At 43.9% G+C, this 18945-nt stretch overlaps 1 protein-coding gene across 1 annotated transcript in view; it reads right to left on the bottom strand.

Annotated features, from left to right (window-relative positions):
- LOC308162607 (titin-like) overlaps positions 1–18945 on the bottom strand; it is a gene marked incomplete at both ends in the record, with an annotated part of 148860 nt that overhangs the window by 38690 nt on the left and 91225 nt on the right. The window contains 23 exon segments of the mRNA XM_080536752.1: positions 29–6654; positions 6926–7228; positions 7325–7912; positions 7995–8291; positions 8519–8716; positions 8882–8986; positions 9070–9660; positions 9742–10029; positions 10129–10419; positions 10514–10801; positions 10912–11217; positions 11298–11600; positions 11683–11985; positions 12093–12380; positions 12509–12808; positions 12905–13207; positions 13303–13602; positions 13698–13973; positions 14085–14474; positions 14568–14870; positions 14980–15264; positions 15468–15788; positions 15898–18861. Coding sequence (XP_080392878.1) covers positions 29–6654; positions 6926–7228; positions 7325–7912; positions 7995–8291; positions 8519–8716; positions 8882–8986; positions 9070–9660; positions 9742–10029; positions 10129–10419; positions 10514–10801; positions 10912–11217; positions 11298–11600; positions 11683–11985; positions 12093–12380; positions 12509–12808; positions 12905–13207; positions 13303–13602; positions 13698–13973; positions 14085–14474; positions 14568–14870; positions 14980–15264; positions 15468–15788; positions 15898–18861 — 16217 coding nt within the window.

The following is an 18945-nucleotide window of genomic DNA, read 5'->3' as shown; positions in this document are numbered from 1 at the left end:
TCACTTCACCGGCCGCCGCAGCAGTTACTTCACAGGCCTCAACGATATATCCTTCAATTTCACAGCCACCGTCATAGATAGGTTTGCCCCATGATAGCAGCACAGATGTTTTGGTTGTATCAGTCACTTTAGGATTGTTTGGTGGACCTGGCTTGAATATAGGATCCAAGGCTTTGTAGAAGACAGATGGAGAGCTTGGCTCACCAACTGCAGCAATATTTTCTGCCAAAACTCTGAATTCATAACTGTGGCTTTCAAGAAGTCCAGTGACTTTAAAGGTTAATTCAGTGACTGTCTTTCTGTTGCATCGGGTCCATCTCACACCCTCCTTATCATGCTTCTCAATAATGTATCCAGTGATTGGAGTTCCACCATCATTTGTGGGTGCCTCCCAAGTAACGACCATTGAAACCTTTTTGACATTAGAAATCTCCACCCCCTTTGGTGAATCTGGGGCCACAAATGGATTCTTAATGGTCACTGCATCAGATTCAAGTGATGCACCAACTCCAAAACTGTTGACGGCATGGACTCTGAAAATGTACTCATTTCCCTCCAAGAGTTTTTTAATTTTCAGAGTAGTTGTCTGTAATTTAGATTCAACAACAGTCCAAACCAATCTGCTTGTCTCCCTTCTCTCTACAATGTAATGAGAAATTGTGTTGCCACCATCTTGTAGTGGTGGTTTCCAAGCAAGGACACATTGTTCATTAGTAACACCAAGTATAGCCATAGGACCTTGCGGTGCCCCAGGTTTATCCAAAACGGCCACATTGACCTGCACTGATTTTTCGCCTCCTGGATTTCTCAGTAGCAGAGTGTACTGGCCTCCATCAGCAAGTTTAGCCTCTTTAACAGTGATACAAGTGGTATTGACTGTGTTCTTAATCTCTCTATGTATAGTATTTCCAAGCTCCTGGTCTTCCTTCATCCAATGGATTGAGGGTGCTGGTTTTCCACGGACATCTGCGTCAATCTTGAAGCCGTCACCAGCATGAACAACAACAGTTTGTGTGTACTGAGGATCGATGCTAAAACTAGGGGGGTCGATTTCATCTTTGGCAGTTATTGGTCCAGTGTTGTATGAAGGACCACTGAAAACACCAGCTGCATTTCTTGCAATGACACGGAAATCATATTTCTGGTCTTCCACAAGGCCTGTTGCAACATATTCCGTCTCAATTACATTTGTGAAATTGGCTTTCAACCAGCGGCCCTCCGGCAACTCTTTCTTCTCTACAATATAGCCAGTGACTTTGGCACCGCCGTCATACTCTGGCTTTGTCCATGTGATAGTTATAGAGTTCTTTGTTATGTGAGTGGCCTCCGGGGTTCCACAAGGATCACAAGGATCTCTAGCAATATGACCTTCTGACAGTTTGCTAACCTTTCCTATTCCCACAATATTTTCGGCATACACTCTGAATTCATATTCAACTCCTGCCTCCAGGCCAGTGGTCTTGTAATTTGTATCAAGGAGAAGAGACTTATTTAGTTTAACCCAAAGAATACTGTTTCTCTCTTTGCGCTCAACATGATATCCCAGTACAGTGCTTCCACCATCATTAACAGGCTCTTCCCATGCCACGACCATGCTGTCCTTTGTGGAGGCTTGTATACGTGGTGTACTGGGTGAGCCTGGAAGTTTAAATGGATACTGTGCAACAACCGATGGTGAGACCAGAACTGGGCTCTTTCCATATCTGTTCTCTGCTGTAATCCTGAACTGATACTCTGTGCCAGTCTTCAGCCTTCCAGCTTTAACTTTTGTTCTTGCAAGATTTGGAGATACAATCAACCAATTTGTTGAGGTTGTTTCTCTCTTTTCTACAAGGTAGTTGTTGATTGTGCAACCACCGTCATACTCTGGTGGGTTCCAGGAGATGGTCACACTGTCAGAAGTAACGTCTTCCACTTTAACTGGGCCACTTGGTTGGCCGGGTTTGTCGAGAACAACAATTCCGATGTTTGCAGTTGTTTCTCCAGCTGTGTTTGTGAGTTTGATATGGTACTGACCAACATCATCTCTGCAGGCCTCTTTGATCGTGAGATTTAGCAGTTTCTCTGTTGCTTCAAAGTTAATTCTGCTGCTTTTCTTGAGAGGTAAGCCATCCTTTACCCATGAAACGGCTACTTTGGGACGAGCAACAAATGGAACCTCCACTGTCAAATCCTCTCCTGCCAGAACACTGAATGTTGAGAATAATAGTTTAGCAATTGGGGAAATCACAAGATCTTTAGCGATCACTGGCACACCAATTTGACGTGGATCACTTGTTCCTTTTTCATTTCTTGCTGCTACGCGGAACATATACTCTTCACCTGCTGTGAGTCCAGGCACAACTGCCTCTGTTTCTTTTACAATTAAAGCTTGGGTCCATTTCTCACTTCCTTTGCTCTGTATTTCAACAACATAACACCCCACTCGGCTTCCTCCATCATGCTCTGGTTTGTCCCAAGACAGAGTGGCACTGGTCTTTGTAACATCTTTCAGAGTAATTTTGCCAGGAGGCTGTGGTTTTTCAGACACTTTAACTGATTCACCTGATTCAATTGGCAAGCCAATACCATATTCATTCTCGGCTAATACTCTGAAGTAGTAGTTACATCCCTCATGCAGCTGGTCTATTGTCCAGCTTGTCTTATGACAGTTAGCATTGACAGTGGCATATGCTTTTCTGGTTGATTCACGTTTTTCAACTACATAGTTCTTAACCTTTGTTCCACCATCATTTGCTGGAGGGTCCCAGATAAGAGTAACAGATTCTTTGGTGACCGCACTAATTTGGAGATTTTGAGGGGCACCTGGTGTATCTAAGACTTTGACAGTCACACATTCCGTCTTGGTTCCAGAGCCGTTTTCCACTGTTAGCATATATTTGCCGCTGTCAAATCTATTGACATTTTCAATCACCACTGATGTGAAAGATGTTGTACTCTCAATGGTTGCTCTCTCGATAGGATCACCGTTTTCTTTGGTCCATTTCACCTCAGGTGCCGGTCTTCCTCTGATAGGTACAAAGAGTCTCAGTGTATTACAGGCTCTGATGCTGACTACCTTGCGAAGGTCCGCATCCAGGTCCACCTCAGGTGGAAGCAGTCTGTCTTCAGCCTTGGGTGAGCCGGGGACAGATGCTTCTTCTCCAACTCCCTCACTGTTCATAGCAGAGACATTAATCATATACTCTTGATTCTCTTTTAGATTGATAATGGTAAATGATGTAGCAAGTAATCCTTCTTTGGGTGTAACCATTGTCCATTCTTCCTCCTCAGGGGGGCAGGTCTCCACAATATATCCAGTGATGTCAGAACCACCATCGTAAACAGGTTTGTTCCATGCAATAGTAATGGAGGACTTTGTTGTATCCAAGACTCTTGGGTTACCTGGGGGTCCTGGCTGGAATAGAGTGTCAGTAGCCTTGTAGAAAGGACTTGAAGTGCTTGGTGCACTTAACCCTGCTGCATTCTCAGCAACAATTCTGAATTCATATTCATGTCCTACTACAAGCGCTGATACCTTGGAATACAACTCTGTTACTTTCTTCTTGTTGCATTTTACCCAGCGGAGACCAGTCTTGTCTTTTCTTTCAATGTTATAGTTTGTGATTTCACTGCCACCATTGTTCTTAGGAGCCCCCCAGGAAACAACCATGGAGTCCTTAGTGATTACTGTCACCTCAGGAGTCTGTGGAGGATCTGGTGGTGTGTATGGGTTGTCTGCAATAACTGCCTCTGATTCAAGGGGCTCTCCAACTCCATATTTGTTGACTGCCATTACTTTGAAAATGTACTCATTTCCTTTGAGTAACTTGGTGACCTTGCATTGATTGCCCTGTAAGTCTGATACCACATTAGTCCATGAAAGTCTGCTGGATTCACGCTTTTCAATGACGTAATGGTCAATATTTGCACCCCCATCATCAGAGGGTGGGGTCCATGACACGATACAATTGTCAGCAGTAACATCAGACACTGCAAGGGGTCCTCCAGGTGGTCCTGGCCTGTCAAGAACTTTGACATTGAAGACATGTTTGGCGAACCCACCAACATTGGTGGCAGTCAAAACAAATTCACCTCCATCTATTCTTAGTGAGTCTTTGTTTATCAAAGTTGTTGTCAAGTCATTCATTTTAATTCCCAATTTCATTGTATTTTCAATATCTTTTCCATTCTTGGTCCAAACCATAGATGGTAATGGTTGACCTGCAACATCTGCATCAAGTTTGAAGTTTTCCCCTGCTTTCAGTAGGACCACATCCTTAAACCGGGCATCAACCATGATTCGTGGTTCCACAATGTCATCTTTGCAGATGATGGGATCTGAGGGCTCAGATGGAATACTGACAGCACCAGCTGAATTCCTGGCAATTACACGGAACTCATAGGAGGCATCTTGAGTCAGTCCACTAACAGTGAATGTGGTCTCAGTTATGTTGGTGAAGTTGGCCCTCATCCAGCGACCAGCTGGTAAGTCTCTCTTCTCCACTGTGTAGCCAGTGATCTTGAACCCACCATCATATTCAGGCTTACTCCACTGAATTGTAATGACATTCTTGGTAATAAAGATGGGCTCTGGTTGACCTGGAGGATCAACTGGATCCAGGGCTAGCATTGCCTCTGAAGCCTTGCTTGGTTTACCAATTCCAGCCATGTTCTCAGCCTGAACACGGAATTCATAGGCAATTCCATCTTCCAGTCCAGATGTTTTGTAAATGTTTCCTTGGATCATGGATTTGCTGATCTTCTGCCAGAGGATGCTACTCCTCTCTTTCCTCTCAATATGGTATCCTAGAACTTCGTTTCCACCGTCATTCACTGGTTCATTCCAGCCAATTGTCATTGTGTTTTTAGTAAATGCAACAACTTTAGGAGTACCAGGTGGCCCAGGCACCTTGAATGGATATGCAGCCACCACTGCATGCGAGATAATAGGTGGCCCAGCACCATATCTGTTCTTAGCTTTTACTCTAAACTGGTATTCTGTTCCTGTGATCAGACGAGTAGCTTTAAATGATGTACGAATGATTGTTGAAGATAACTCTACCCATGAGGTGCCAGTGGTTTCCCTTAATTCAACAATGTAATTGTTTATCGGTACACCTCCATCATTGTCAGGGGATCCCCATGATATCGTGGCATAGGTACGAGATATTTCATCTATTTTGATTGGTCCCTTTGGAGGTCCAGGAAGATCATGCACTTTCACTATGATGTTATCTGTGACTGTGCCAAGTATGTTCTTTCCTGTCATGGAATAGTGTCCACTGTCACTCCTGATGCATTCAGTTATATTTAGGATAGTGGTAGTTGCTGTTTTTTCAATTATTGTTCTTGGGGTTACCTTGAAGGTCTGATCATCTTTCTTCCAAGAAATAGTTGGGTGTGGACGTCCCATAACAGGTATCTCAACTTTTATTTCATCTCCTGCCTTGGCAATCACAGTTTTCTGGCAAACTCCACGTAGATCAAACTCTGGCAATGATGTTTGTTCCTTGATAACAATATGCTTGCTCTCACGGGGACCACTTCTGCCAGACTGGTTCACAGCCATGACACGGAACACATACTCTTCATTTTCATTTAGATTTTTCGATATGAAGTCAAGAGTCTTGACTGTTGTTACATGGGACCACGTGTCTCCACCTTTCTTTTGAGCTTCAAGAACATATCCTGAAACTCTGCTCCCACCATCATGTTTAGGCTTTGTCCATGCAAGACTTACAGAATTCTTGGTGATGTCTGTAGCATAAATAATCTCTGGAGGAGTTGGTGCTTGAGATGCGCGGATTGGATCTGTAGTCTCAACCGACTCACCAATTCCGAACTCATTTTCAGCAGATACTCTAAAGTAATATTCTGAACCTTCTGCCAGATCAGGAACCCTTACTGAGCAACTTGAACACTTTGTGATTACGGCGGCATATGCCTTGCGGGTTGACTCTCTCTTCTCAATGATGTAATTAGTTATCTTTGAGCCCCCATCAAGAAGTGGCATCTCCCACTGAAGTGTAATACTCTCCTTGTCAATTCCTTTTGGTATTAGATTAATTGGAGGTCCAGGAGAATCCAGAACCCTCACGTTGACGTGGGCAGTCATCTTCCCAGCAGCATTTTCAAGGGTCAAGTCATATTTACCAGCATCACCTCTTTTGCAGCCAGGGATAACAAGGAGAGTGTATGACTCTGTAGTGTCGATGTTAGCGTGTCCTTTCAGTGGTATTTCCTCCTTCGTCCATGTTACTTCAGGAGTTGGGCGTCCTTTAATGGGCACAAAGATGCGAATGGATCCTCCTGCCCTGACAACAAGGGTTCTTCTTAGCTCAGCATCAAGCTCAAGGTCTGGAACTTGTTCACGTTCAATGATTTCAATGAGGTCCTCAGTCTGAGCAGATTCACCAACTCCCTCTGCATTCACTGCACTGATTCTGAAATGGTATTTTCCTCCAGCTTCCAATTTCGGAACAACAAATTCTGTGATTCTCAGTGGAGCTGCTGGGTTGTCCTTCACCCATTCTTCTTCTCCCTCTTTCTTATGCTCAATAAAGTATCCCGTGATTTGAAGCCCACCATCCTCAAGTGGTTTTCCCCAGTTCAGTGTTGCAGTTGTTTTTGTTGTATCTGTAACTCTTGGGTTGACAGGAGGCCCAGGTACATCTAAAAGATACACATGAAAGTGTTATGTGATATATGTTTTAAAGGTAATATTGAATGGCAAATGTGGTCACACGTTTTGCTCTATACCAGTTTAGTAACGTTTATACATTTAATAAGGAACAATCACTATTTCACTAATGTAATCACAAAACAATGACCAATTAAATAACTTTACAACATGATACAATACAGGAATCAAAGGAATTCAAATTATTATATCACAGGTATAAGAGTAAAGTTATTTGGTATAAATGTGTAAACTTTTACTCACATGCAACAACTTTGGTTGTAATCGGCAGTGATGATTCACTTGGCTCCCCAAAGCCTGCCATGTTCTCCGCAAGCACCCGGAATTCATATTCAACTCCTTCTGTGAGACCTTCGACATCATATGTAAGTTCAGAGATGGTTTTCTTTGATGCCTTGATCCATCTCAAGCATTTTCTTTCTTTTCTTTCAACGCAGTAACCTGTGATGTCAGCTCCTCCATCCTCTACTGGTCTCTTCCATGTGAGGGTGGCAGTGTGTCCACCAACATTATCAACCTCTGGTCTCCCTGGAGGGCCTGGAGGGCCTGCAAACAAAGATACAGTATTCAGAATGCATTAATTAAATATAACCATGTTTTATAATTTAATTAAATTCAATTTAGCAAGCCTATTTTACATACCATATCTGTCCACCATCTTGACTGGCTCAGATTGGGAGGCATCACCAGCACCACTATGGTTCACTGCTTTGACACGGAAGATGTATTCATTCCCTTTGATCAGTTTTTTGGAGACAAAGTGACAGTCAATCACATTATTCTCCAGAATAGTCCAAAGGAGACGGCTGGTCTCCCTCTTCTCAAGGATGTAGTGTTTGATTGGAGATCCACCATCTTCGGTTGGTGCTGTCCACATCAGAGTAACCTTTTCAGATGAGACTCCACTAGACTCAATTGGACCTGGAGCTCCTGGAACATCCAAGACTTTCACTTTGACATTTTCCTCTTGGACTCCAAATGGATTAGTGGCTGTAATTGTGTAGTCGCCAGAGTCCTTCCTGCTTGAATATTTGATAGACAGAGTAGAGGATGTCGCGGTTGCCTCAATTTGGCATATATCTGAGGGCTTAAAGTATTTTCCACCCTTAGACCACGCTGAGGTTGGTGTGGGTTTACCCAGAATGCTTGTTGCAGTTATCACAATTGTGTCCCCTGCCTTGACTGTGAGTCCTTCTTTTACATGTGAATCTATAATGATGGTTGGTGACGCTGTTGATGAAATGAGTAAAGCATTAGATCATTTACCATACCAGTAATACAAATAGCAGAACTACTAAAATATATCCCTTACCGTATTCATCTTTACACACAAGAGTGTCTGTTTGTTCAGAGGGAGGACTCAATGCTCCAGCAGCATTCTTTGCCCTAATTCTGAACTCAATCTTGCAACCTTCTTCCAGGTCCTTCACAGTGAATGCACAGTCCACAATGTTTACATTGTTGGCCTTCACCCAGATCTTTGAAGGCAAATCACGTTTTTCAACGATATAGCCAGTCAGTCTGTGTCCACCATCATACTCAGGCTCAGTCCACTGAAGTGTTACGGTACTTCTTGTGATACTGATTACATCAGGTTTACCAGGAGCATCTGAGATAAAGATAAAGTAAAATGATGTCACCCATGTCAGCTCTCATGGTCATGTATACATGTATTGTATTGAATGATATTACAGTTAACCTGGTCAGTGGACAATGCAAAACAATAAAATAAAACAAATTACAAAAAGAAAAATAGTATTAAAAAAAATCCTCCCCATGACTGCTATGGGTAATCTGAAAGCATGATTCTAATTGACAAATCTCTCTCACACTTACCAATTTGATCCAAGGCAACATGAGGCTCAGTTGGAGGACTTGGTCTCCCAACACCAGCCAGGTTGATTGCCATGACTCGGAACTCATACTCCAGTCCTTCAGTGAAGCCAACGACTTTGAAATCCTTCATCTTCACTGGCCCCTTGTTGGCTCTCTTCCACAACATACTGTTCCTCTCCTTGAATTCAACATGGTAGCCTGAAACCACAAACAGTAAACACATTACTTGACATGAACACACACTCACCAAGTCAGACAATGTTTAACACAAGATACATTTGGTAACACAACATTAAGCTGTAGCTGCTTGTAAACTGCTTTTATTACAGTTCATTGTTACCAAAAAATACATTGGTAATTTACCAGTGATTGGAGAGCCTCCAGTTTTCCTTGGGTCAGCCCACATCAGAGTTGCTGAGTCATGGCGCATGCTCACCATCTGAGGGGGAGGGGGTGCATCTGGAACATCTGGAGAAAAGCAATGATATCACAGTGTCAACAACATCACAATAACATCTGACCACAATGAAACCTATGCAAAATCCACTTACTGAATGGATGCTTGGCAACAATAGGATCAGATTTCAGTCCTTCGCCAATGCCATACTTGTTCTCTGCACACACTCTGAAGATGTATTCTGTCCCCTCGTGAAGGCCTGTCACTCTCATGGTGTTGGTCTCAACAGAGGAGGCGACAGTAACCCACATGTTGGTTATGAAGTCCATCTTCTCCAGAATGTAGTTTGTGATTTCTGATCCACCATCATCCTTGGGTGGTCCCCATTTCAAGGTGGCCCCATCAGCAGTGACCTCCTTAAACTTGATTGGCTGGGTGGGTATTCCTGGTTTGCCAACCACCCTGACGAAGATGTTAGACTCCTTTGATGCAGCACTGTTTCTTAGAGTGACAGTGTATTTGGAGGCATCACTCCTCTGGCAATCACGAATAAACAGAGTTGTATTGACTGCTGTTGATTCAACACACACTCTCCCAGTGTCTGTCAGATCGACATCCTCACCCTTCTTCCAGGACACTTTAGGAGTAGGTTTACCAATGATTGGAAACTTCAGACGGACTGTACTTCCCTCCTTGGCAATGTAGCACATATCTGGTAAAGCTCGGAAGTCACATGAAGGAGAAACTGCAAAAAAGGTGAACAGGTAAGTATCTGTACAGTAATAACGTTACATATAGCTTTTGAGGACAAGTAGCAAACTCTTACCTATGAGGTCTTTAGCCACGACAGTCAACTCCTTCAATGTGCTGTCTCCTGCATCATTCACTGCTTTGACCCTATAGTTATATTCTCTTCCTTCAACAAGGTCTTTGGCACTGTACTGCATGTTCTTTGACCTCAACAGCTCTTTGTATTTGTCATCACCATTCAAGACTTCAAGCACATAACAAATGATGCGGCTACCACCATCACTTATAGGCTTCTTCCAGCTAAGTGTGCATGAGTCCTTTGTGACCAGTATGGTCTTAAAGTCCATTACTGGCCCAGGTTGTTCTGAAATAGAAGATTGTTTCTCATTGATTTCACTTAACACCCAACAATTCCCACACAAAACAAATATAGATGATATTAGAAATGTGCATGTTCACTTACCAGAAGCTCTCACTGCATCTGCAGTCTCACATGCCTCCCCAACGCCATGTTCATTCACAGCCTTTACTCTGAAACAGTAAGATCTACCAGCCGTCAAATCTGGGATTTTGATAAATGTTTTGGTGCAGTTAGTAGAAACTGCAGACCAGGCTTTTCTCTCTGCATCACGTTTTTCAACAATATAACTGGTCACTTCGCTGCCACCATCAATCAGGGGAGCATCCCAGAGGATCTCTGAACTTTCTTTGGAGGTCTCTTTGACCACGAGATTGACAGGTGGTCCAGGGGTATCTGCAGGGCAAACAAATCAATTAAGTATGACAGACTATGCTATATTACGCTGAGAATGTTTGGATCCAGTGGCAAATTAAAGATTTATGCTTACCAAGAACTTTGACAACAATTGTGTACATCTTCATTCCACGACTACTGTCCAGACTGAGGATGTATTTGCCTCCATCATATCTGTTGCAGCTCTCTACATGTACCAGAGTGTCTGTAGCAGTGGACTTAATGATAATGCCTTGTCTGTCCTTGATGTTGGTGCTCATCTTGGCCCAGGTCACCTTGGGAGTAGGACGGCCCTTTATTGTCGCTTGAAGTCTCATGCTATCTCCGGCATGCAGTACCAGGACGTCTTTAAGCTCTGCACTGAGCTCTGCTTCAGGAGCAACTGGAATCAAATTAAGAGAGGAGCTTTAAAATGTACTGTGTCGTTGAAAATTCCGGAAATCTAGAAAATGTAGTTCATGAAGTCAGTTTAGAATATACAATTATACATACCCAGAATTTCCTGTGCTATATGTTTATCTGGCACTTCACATGGCTCACTGAAGCCAACTTTGTTCACAGCAGACACACGGAACTGATATTCAGATTTATCAATGAGAGACTGAGCCATGTAGTTTGTCTCTCGTAGGTTCTTGGGCACGTTGCATCTGATCCAGTCTGGTTTATCTGTTCTCTTGCATTCAACCAGGTAGCCCAGGACAGGGCTGCCACCATCATTAGCTGGTTTGGTCCAGGTCAAGCTGATGGTGCTGTTTGTGGTGTCAGTGACGGTCGGGGACACAGGTGGGCCAGGGGGGACTAGGGTGGATCAGACTCATGTCAGTGAAAAGTCAATGAACTCTTCCAAATATTATGGTAATTGTTGTTTTTCTACTTACACATTGGATCATGGGCTGAGGCAGCGTTGGATGGGTCACTGGGATTTCCAAGGCCAGCCTTGTTGAGGGCGATGACTCTGAACTCATACTCCACTCCTTCTGTAAGACCAGCAACCTCAAGCGTTCTTTCTAACACAGGTTTCCTGTTGATTTTAGTCCAGAGGACTTCTTTGGATTCCTTCTTTTCAACCATGTATCCAAGGACGGTTGACTTTCCATCATCAGCTGGTTCCTTCCAGCTGACAGTCATGTGATCTTTAGTGATGTTGGTTATAACTGGAGCTTCACATGGCCCAGGGACGACTGGAAATAACACAGGTGTTAAATAAGTACAATTGTAACACTATATGATACAAAATAGCCAATCAAAGTAAATTAAACGTACCAAATGGATTCTTTGCAGTCACAGGGCCGGTAATGAGGGGCTCGCCAACACCGAATTTGTTCTCTGCACGGATGCGGAATTGGTACTCACGGCCCTCAATAAGCTTCTCCGCAGAGCACTCTGTGACATCACCTTTGATTTTGGCTGAAACTTGAGCCCAGTCTGCTCTGCTTGTTTCACGCTTATCAACAACATAGTTTGTAATATCGGAGCCACCATCAGTAACTGGTGCCACCCAACTTAGCTGAATTGTATTTGCAAAAACGTCACCATACTTGGAAGAGGCTGGTGGACCAGGTACATCTATGAGAGAAAATGATTACGTTTATTGAGCGGTATGGTAATGCAAACGTTTATACAGACAGATACTTAAATTGGCACATAGTTTGTCTGTCATATGCAATACTTACCCCAAACCTTCAGCTGAATTTCCCCAGTTTTGGATCCGCCTGCATTTTCTGCCAGAATAGTATACTCTCCTGTGTGCTCTTTAGTGACTGCAGAGAGCTCCAACTCGACGTGATTTCTCTTCTGGGTTATCTTCAAACCCTCAGCCGATCTTAGCGCCTCTCCATTCCTCTTCCATGTAACCTTTGGCATGGGCTTTCCAAACACCTCTGCCTCAAGGCAAACATTTGATCCAGCCTTTACAGGCTTAAGATTTTGCATCTTCACCCCGATTTCAACTCTTGCAGGCACTGTAGTGACAACAGTACAAATATATGGTCAGAAATTGAATATCAATCCACTGTATTAATTAATTAATTGCTTCGTTTAGAAATGTGAGAAAATTTGAAATGTGATACATTGTCATTACACTTCTTACCGTTCTCTGCAGAGACAACGACTGGGTCTGAGAGTTCAGATGCTCTGCTCAAGTTAACAGCTGTTTTTGCAATGACTCTAAACTGGTATTGCATATCTTCCTCCAGTCCAGTTGCATTGTACTCTTCTCTTGGGACATTCTGACTGCTGACGTTGCAACGCACCCATTTGTCTCCGGGGAGTTTCAATGCTTCAACATAATATCCAATGATCCTGCTTCCACCATCGTTCTTTGGTCTGGTCCAGACCAAGTTGACAGAATTCTTGGCGACATCCAGAACCTCTGGTTTGCCTGGTGTGTCTGTGGAAGAATTACCCAATATTAAATACACAATATTATATGATGATCATACCACACCAGAATCATAACTGAATTGCAAATAATTAATATACATACCAACTGGTGTTCTGGCTGTGACAAAGTCTGTCTTCTTGCTTGGCTTGCCCTGTCCAGCACGATTGATGCCAGATACTCTGAAAGTGTACTCCAAGCCCTCAATAAGGCCAGCACATGGATATTCAGTTGATCGAACAACTGTATCATTAGCCTTAACCCAAAGGAGACTGTTCCTCTCTTTGCGCTCAATATAGAAGCCAGTGATAGGACTACCACCATCTGTCTCTGGTATTTCCCAGGCGACAAACATACAATCCTTGTTGGTCTTGGTAACACGGCAGTTCAAGGGCTCGCCGGGAACATCTATTGATAAAAAGACACATAGCAAAAACGTATTAGATAGGTAAAGGACAATATATTTGAGGCAGTTCTATTTTGAATGATTTTTGTAAACCCACCGAAGGGGAATTTGGCAATCATCCTCTCTGATGGAAGGGGGTCTGAGATTCCAAAGCGATTCTCAGCACGGACACGGAAGCTGTATTCCCTTCCAGGGACAAGCTTTCCAAGTCTGCAGCCAGTCTTGCCACAGGATGACACTGCATTGACCCAGTCACCTCTGCTCACGTCACACTTCTCAACTACGTAGTTGGTAATGTGGCTTCCACCGTCCTCAAGAGGTGCGTTCCAAGAGAGTGTACAGGCGTCAGCATCTATCTCACTGATCTCAAATGGAGGCTCCGGTGGTCCGGGGATATCTGAACAAGACATTCATTATCAGCACTGAATTTGCATTGGTTTCATGATGATTGTGACATTTGGAAGTGATGATTTTATGTAATTAAGTACAAACCTTTGATGATCACTTTCAAAGACTGTTCAACTTTAGCAGTGCTGTTCTCAGCAAAAAGACTGTATTGCCCACTGTCAGTTCTTGATACGTCTTTGATGATGAGCACACAGCAGTTTTGAGACTTGTGCACGGCAAGGCGACTGGATGAGACGACGTCATCCTCTCCTCGCTTCCATTTACAGGCTGGCGCCGGCTTTCCAGACACAAGAGCTTCCACCCTGAGTTTAGCTCCTGCCTTTGCAGTCATAACCTCAGGCATTATAATCTTAGGTTCCACTATGGACAAAAAAAAAAAAAAAAAAAAATGTTTTAGTTAATATCAAGATCAGATGAAAGTAATGTAGTGAACATGTTGTTGATTCATTTGATTGCAAAATGAAAACTTACACATCTGTTCCTTGATCTCAAATGCATCCTTCGTTTGAGTAGGTAAACTGCAACCCATTGCATTTCTTGCTGCCACTCTGAATTTGTACTTTTTACCCTCCTTCAGCCCACAAACTGCAACACATAAACCTTTAACAACAGTGTATGGTGTCCAAAGGTCTACTAGCTCCTCCTCTTCCTCTTCCTCTTCCTCTTCGACCACCGCCACCACAGGTTGCTCTTCTCCTTCAACTGGTGCTGGTGGCTCTTTTGGTGGAATCACCTCCAGGTAGTCAATGACATACCCATCGATCTTAGCTCCTCCATCCTTCATTGGTGTTACCCATCCAACAGTGGCACTATTCTTTGTAATCTCCATGATATCAATCTTCATTGGGGGGTCAGGTTTGCCTGAGGAAATGAACCAGATATAAAAACAGGTACTGTATAAAGAAACATTTAAATGTGTTAACATCTAAAGAGGTTAGGCGTCATGGCACTTACTGATGGGATCAGATGCCAGTGTGCTTGAAGAGACTTTGGCAACTCCAGGACCATACTCATTCACTGCTGTGACTCTAAAGTAATATTCTGTGCCTGGCACAAGATTGCTAATCTTTACGGCTGCCTTGTCCACTGCCACATTACTGCTGACTATTGCCCAGGTCTTGCGGTCAATTTCACGCTTTTCAACAATGTAATGAGTGATTTCACTGCCACCGTCAGTCGCTGGAGGAGACCATGAGAGTTTTGCAGACACCATTGTAATGTCTGCAACATCCATACCCTCCACAGGGCCTGGAGTATCTGTTGAACGGGATGAATAGATCATGTTCACATATTTATATACATTTGAAACATTATGGTTAGATCCACAACAAAGTTTTAGAGCTAATAAAAAACACATAGCACTTACCTAGTACTTTAACATTGACAAACACTGCCTTCTCTCCAGCAGGACTTTGAAGTGATAAGCAGTATTTGCCTGTGTCGTTACGGGTACTGTCAGGGATGACAAGGAAAGTCATTGTATCAATGAGGTCCACATGGCCCCTCCTGACAACGTTATCAATGCCCATCCTTCTCCATGTGACTTTGGGTGCTGGTCTTCCCCTGATTGTTGCAACTAGTCTAATTGGACATCCAGCCCTAACTGTCACACCCTGCTTCATATTGGCATCCATGTCAATCTCAGGTGTTTCTGTAGGTAAGAAAAAGTGAATGTTTTAATAAGGCAAATACAGTGATAATTGAAATAATGATACTAGGTCACACTTTACTTTGCTCTTCTGTAATAAAGGATTAATTACTCAAGTAATTGCACTACCATTTCAGAATTACTTGGCAAGTAATGGAGTGCTTTTGTTGTGAAACAATACAATTGTAGTTCTATCAAGTCCTCACCAAGAATCTCCTTGGGTAATACGGCTCCCTCCAGATCAGCTGGTAGGCTCATGCCGACTTGATTTTGTGCTGAAACACGGAATTCATACTCGGTCTTTTCATCCAGACTTGTGATGGTGAATTCGGTCACAGTCAGCTGGGCTGCAACATTGCACCTCTTCCAGTTCTCATCTCCCTTCTTGTTGGATCCCTTAACTCTCATTTCAACGACATAACCAATAATGGGAGCTCCTCCATCAGACACAGGCTTAGTCCAGCCCAGTTTGATGGAGCTCCGGGTGCTGTCAGCAACCTTCAGATTCCCTGGAGGACTAGGAGGCTCTGTCAACACAAAACAAAAGTATGCTAGCACAGGTACATGTGGGTCAGCTATGATAAGCAATGCATTGATTGTGAATTTATGATGAAAATGTTGAACTGATTTTCATACCAAGAGCATCCTTGGCAACGATGGATGTTGAGGGCTTGCTTGGATCACCAATTCCAATCTCATTCTCAGCCTTGACTCTGAACTGATATTCATGATTAGGCATCAGATTGGTGACAATCATTCGTGTTCCAGGGATCAGATCCTTGATGACAGGGGCCCATCTGATTGCATGTTCTTCCTTCTTCTCCAGAATGTAGCCAGTGATTGGTTTTCCACCATCTTTTTCAGGAGCAGACCACTGAACTGTCATCTCATGTTTGGCTATTTTGGTGACTTCTGGTGCTTCTGGTGCACCTGGCCTATTAAACTGGGTCCCGGCAACAATAGACTCACTCTCTACTGCCGGGCCGGCCCCCATCTTGTTTTCGGCACGTACTCTGAAGATGTATTCGTTTCCTTCCACAAGGCGTGTTACATTTGCAGAGTTTGTGATCACAGCAGAGGAATGGATAGACCACACCATTCTCTTTTTCTCACATTTCTCTATGATGTAGTTATATATGTCACACCCACCATCATCCGCTGGTACATCCCAGGCCAACTTGCATCTGTCCACTGTGATGCCAGACACTACCAGATTACTGATGGGACCAGGTCTGTCAAGCACATTTACTGTGGCTTGAGCAGAGCAGCTCCCTGCACTGTTTGTAGCAGTGCATACATATTTTCCACTATCAATACGCCTTGAGCTTGTCAATAGGAATTTGGAGAATTCGACACCGGATTCAACCTGAAGCCTTGTGCTTTTGTTGACGTCCCCAATATCACCACTCCACTTGACATCAGGCTGTGGTTTTCCTTTGATAGTTGCTTCAATTGGAATGGAGTCACCAGCCTTGACAACCAGGGTTCCAATCAACTTAATGCTAACCACTGGTTCCACCAGTTGTTCTTTGATAAGTACTTCAGCTGTTGTCACCCAGTTGCTCTCCCCTCCCTCATTTTTTGTTTGTACTCTGAATTGGTAGATTTGGTTTTCAATACATCTGTCTGCCATGAAGTATGTTTCCTTAATAGCACCCTTGTGCAGCCTCTCCCAATCCTCTGCCTCTTTGGGCTTCTTCTCAACATGGTAACCAAGGTTACGGCTACCACCATCATAGTCTGGTTTCTTCCATTTCAGGAAGGCAAATGTCTTGCCAATTTCACTGATGTGGAGGTTCTCTGGGTCACCAGGCTTCTCAATGGGATCTACAGCAAGGATGGCTTCTTTTGTCTCTATCGGGGGTCCAGCACCAATTTTGTTCTCAGCACTCACACGGAAGAAATATTCACAGGTCTCCAGAAGTGGTGCTTTAACTTGGCGTTTGGTGCAGTCATTAGAAACCACTGACCAACCCCTCTGGCTGGGCTGACGACTCTCAATGATGTACTGTGTAATCTCAGTGCCTCCGTTGTCCACTGGGTTCTCCCAGGACACCATGCAAGAGTCTTTGGTCACATAAGTTGTCTTCAAATTCTGACATTGCCCTGGAGTGTCAAGCACATTCACAATGATTGTGGCCTGTGCTTGGCCACTGCTGTTCTTAGCCAGGATAGCATACTTCCCATAGTCTCCTCTTACTGCCTCCTGAATGACAAGTTCAACCAGAGGGAAGCTGTTGTTCATTTCAGTGCGCCTGTCTAACCCTAGAACTTTGGCATCCTTTGTCCATGTTATTTCAGGATCTGGTCTACCTTTTACTCTGGTAACCAGGTTGATATTCTGGCCTGCCTTTACTGTCAGAAGGTCACGGCATGCCACATCAACCGTTAGCTCTGGGGGAACTAGGATATCTTTGGCTAAGACTGCTTCCTGGAGGTCTCTTGGATCACTATCTCCAATCGCATTAGATGCTTTAATGCGGAACCTGTATTCTAAGCCCTCAGTAAGTCCAGGTGCTCTGAAGGCACAGGACTTGATGAGATCCTTATTCATTCTATCCCATTGAGCACTGGTTGATTTCTGACACTCAACAATGTAACCCAGGATGGGGCTGCCTCCATCTCTGGTGGGCTTGCTCCAGACCAAGTCAGCATAGGATTTGCTCCAGTCCCTCAGTTTGGGGCTGACTGGGGGTCCTGGCTTAGTGATAGGACGAGCAGCCTTCACTGGGTCTGATACTGGAGAGGGCCCACTGGTACCAGCAATGTTTTCAGCAAAGATTCTGAACTCATAGCTGTTGCCCTCAAAAAGACCAGATGCTCTGTATCTGAGATCCAATACTGGGGTTTTATTCACCCGAATCCATTTCCCTGTCATTTCCCTACGCTCTACTACGTAGCCAGTGATAGGGCTGCCCCCGTCATGCTCAGGTTCAGGCCAATCTAGGGTCACAGCATTTTCTGTGATATCAGTGCCTGTTGGCTGGCCTGGTGGGCCAGGTGGGTCATACATATGTTTGGCAATAGTAGGGGGACTTTCAAGACCAGCACTAATGCCAATCTTGTTTTCTGCACGAATACGAACAACATATTCACGACCTTTCTCCAGTCGAGAAATGTTTGCTTTTGTACTGGTGCTTCCAGAACTCACGACTGACCATGGTTCCCAAGGCTTTTTGACATCCTTCTTTTCAACAATGTAATTCATTAAAGGCGTGCCGCCATCATCTTTCGGTGGCCTCCAACTGATGACCATGTGATCGGGGGTGACTTCCATAATGTTGACAGGGCCAATAGGAGCAGCAGGGATGTCAAGCACAGTGACATGTAGAGCTACAGTCTTACTTCCAGCGGCGTTTGCGACGGTGAGAATATACTCTCCAGTGTCGCCCCTTAGGCACTCAGTGATGGAAAGGATAGTTGATGTACCCTCTGTTGCAATTTTGAATCTGCCCTCTGATGTCATTTCTTTTCCGTCACTCAACCACTTAGCCGTGGGAATAGGGATTCCTTTCATGACTGCTGGGAGAGTAATAGTGCTCCCAGCTTTGACAATGAGACCCTCAATAAGCTTCACATCTACTTCAATAGTTGGCGCCACTGAAAAACAAAACATAAGGCAACAATGTTACTTTGAGGCAGGTGTACACATTCAGTACAACAGCGATAATAAGTCAGTATCAA

Source organism: Nansenia antarctica (assembly GCF_963989245.1).
Source record: "Nansenia antarctica genome assembly, chromosome: 7".
NCBI lineage: Eukaryota > Metazoa > Chordata > Actinopteri > Argentiniformes > Microstomatidae > Nansenia > Nansenia antarctica.
Note: the sequence above shows the minus strand (reverse complement) of the source record. Positions and strands in the feature narration are given on the sequence as shown.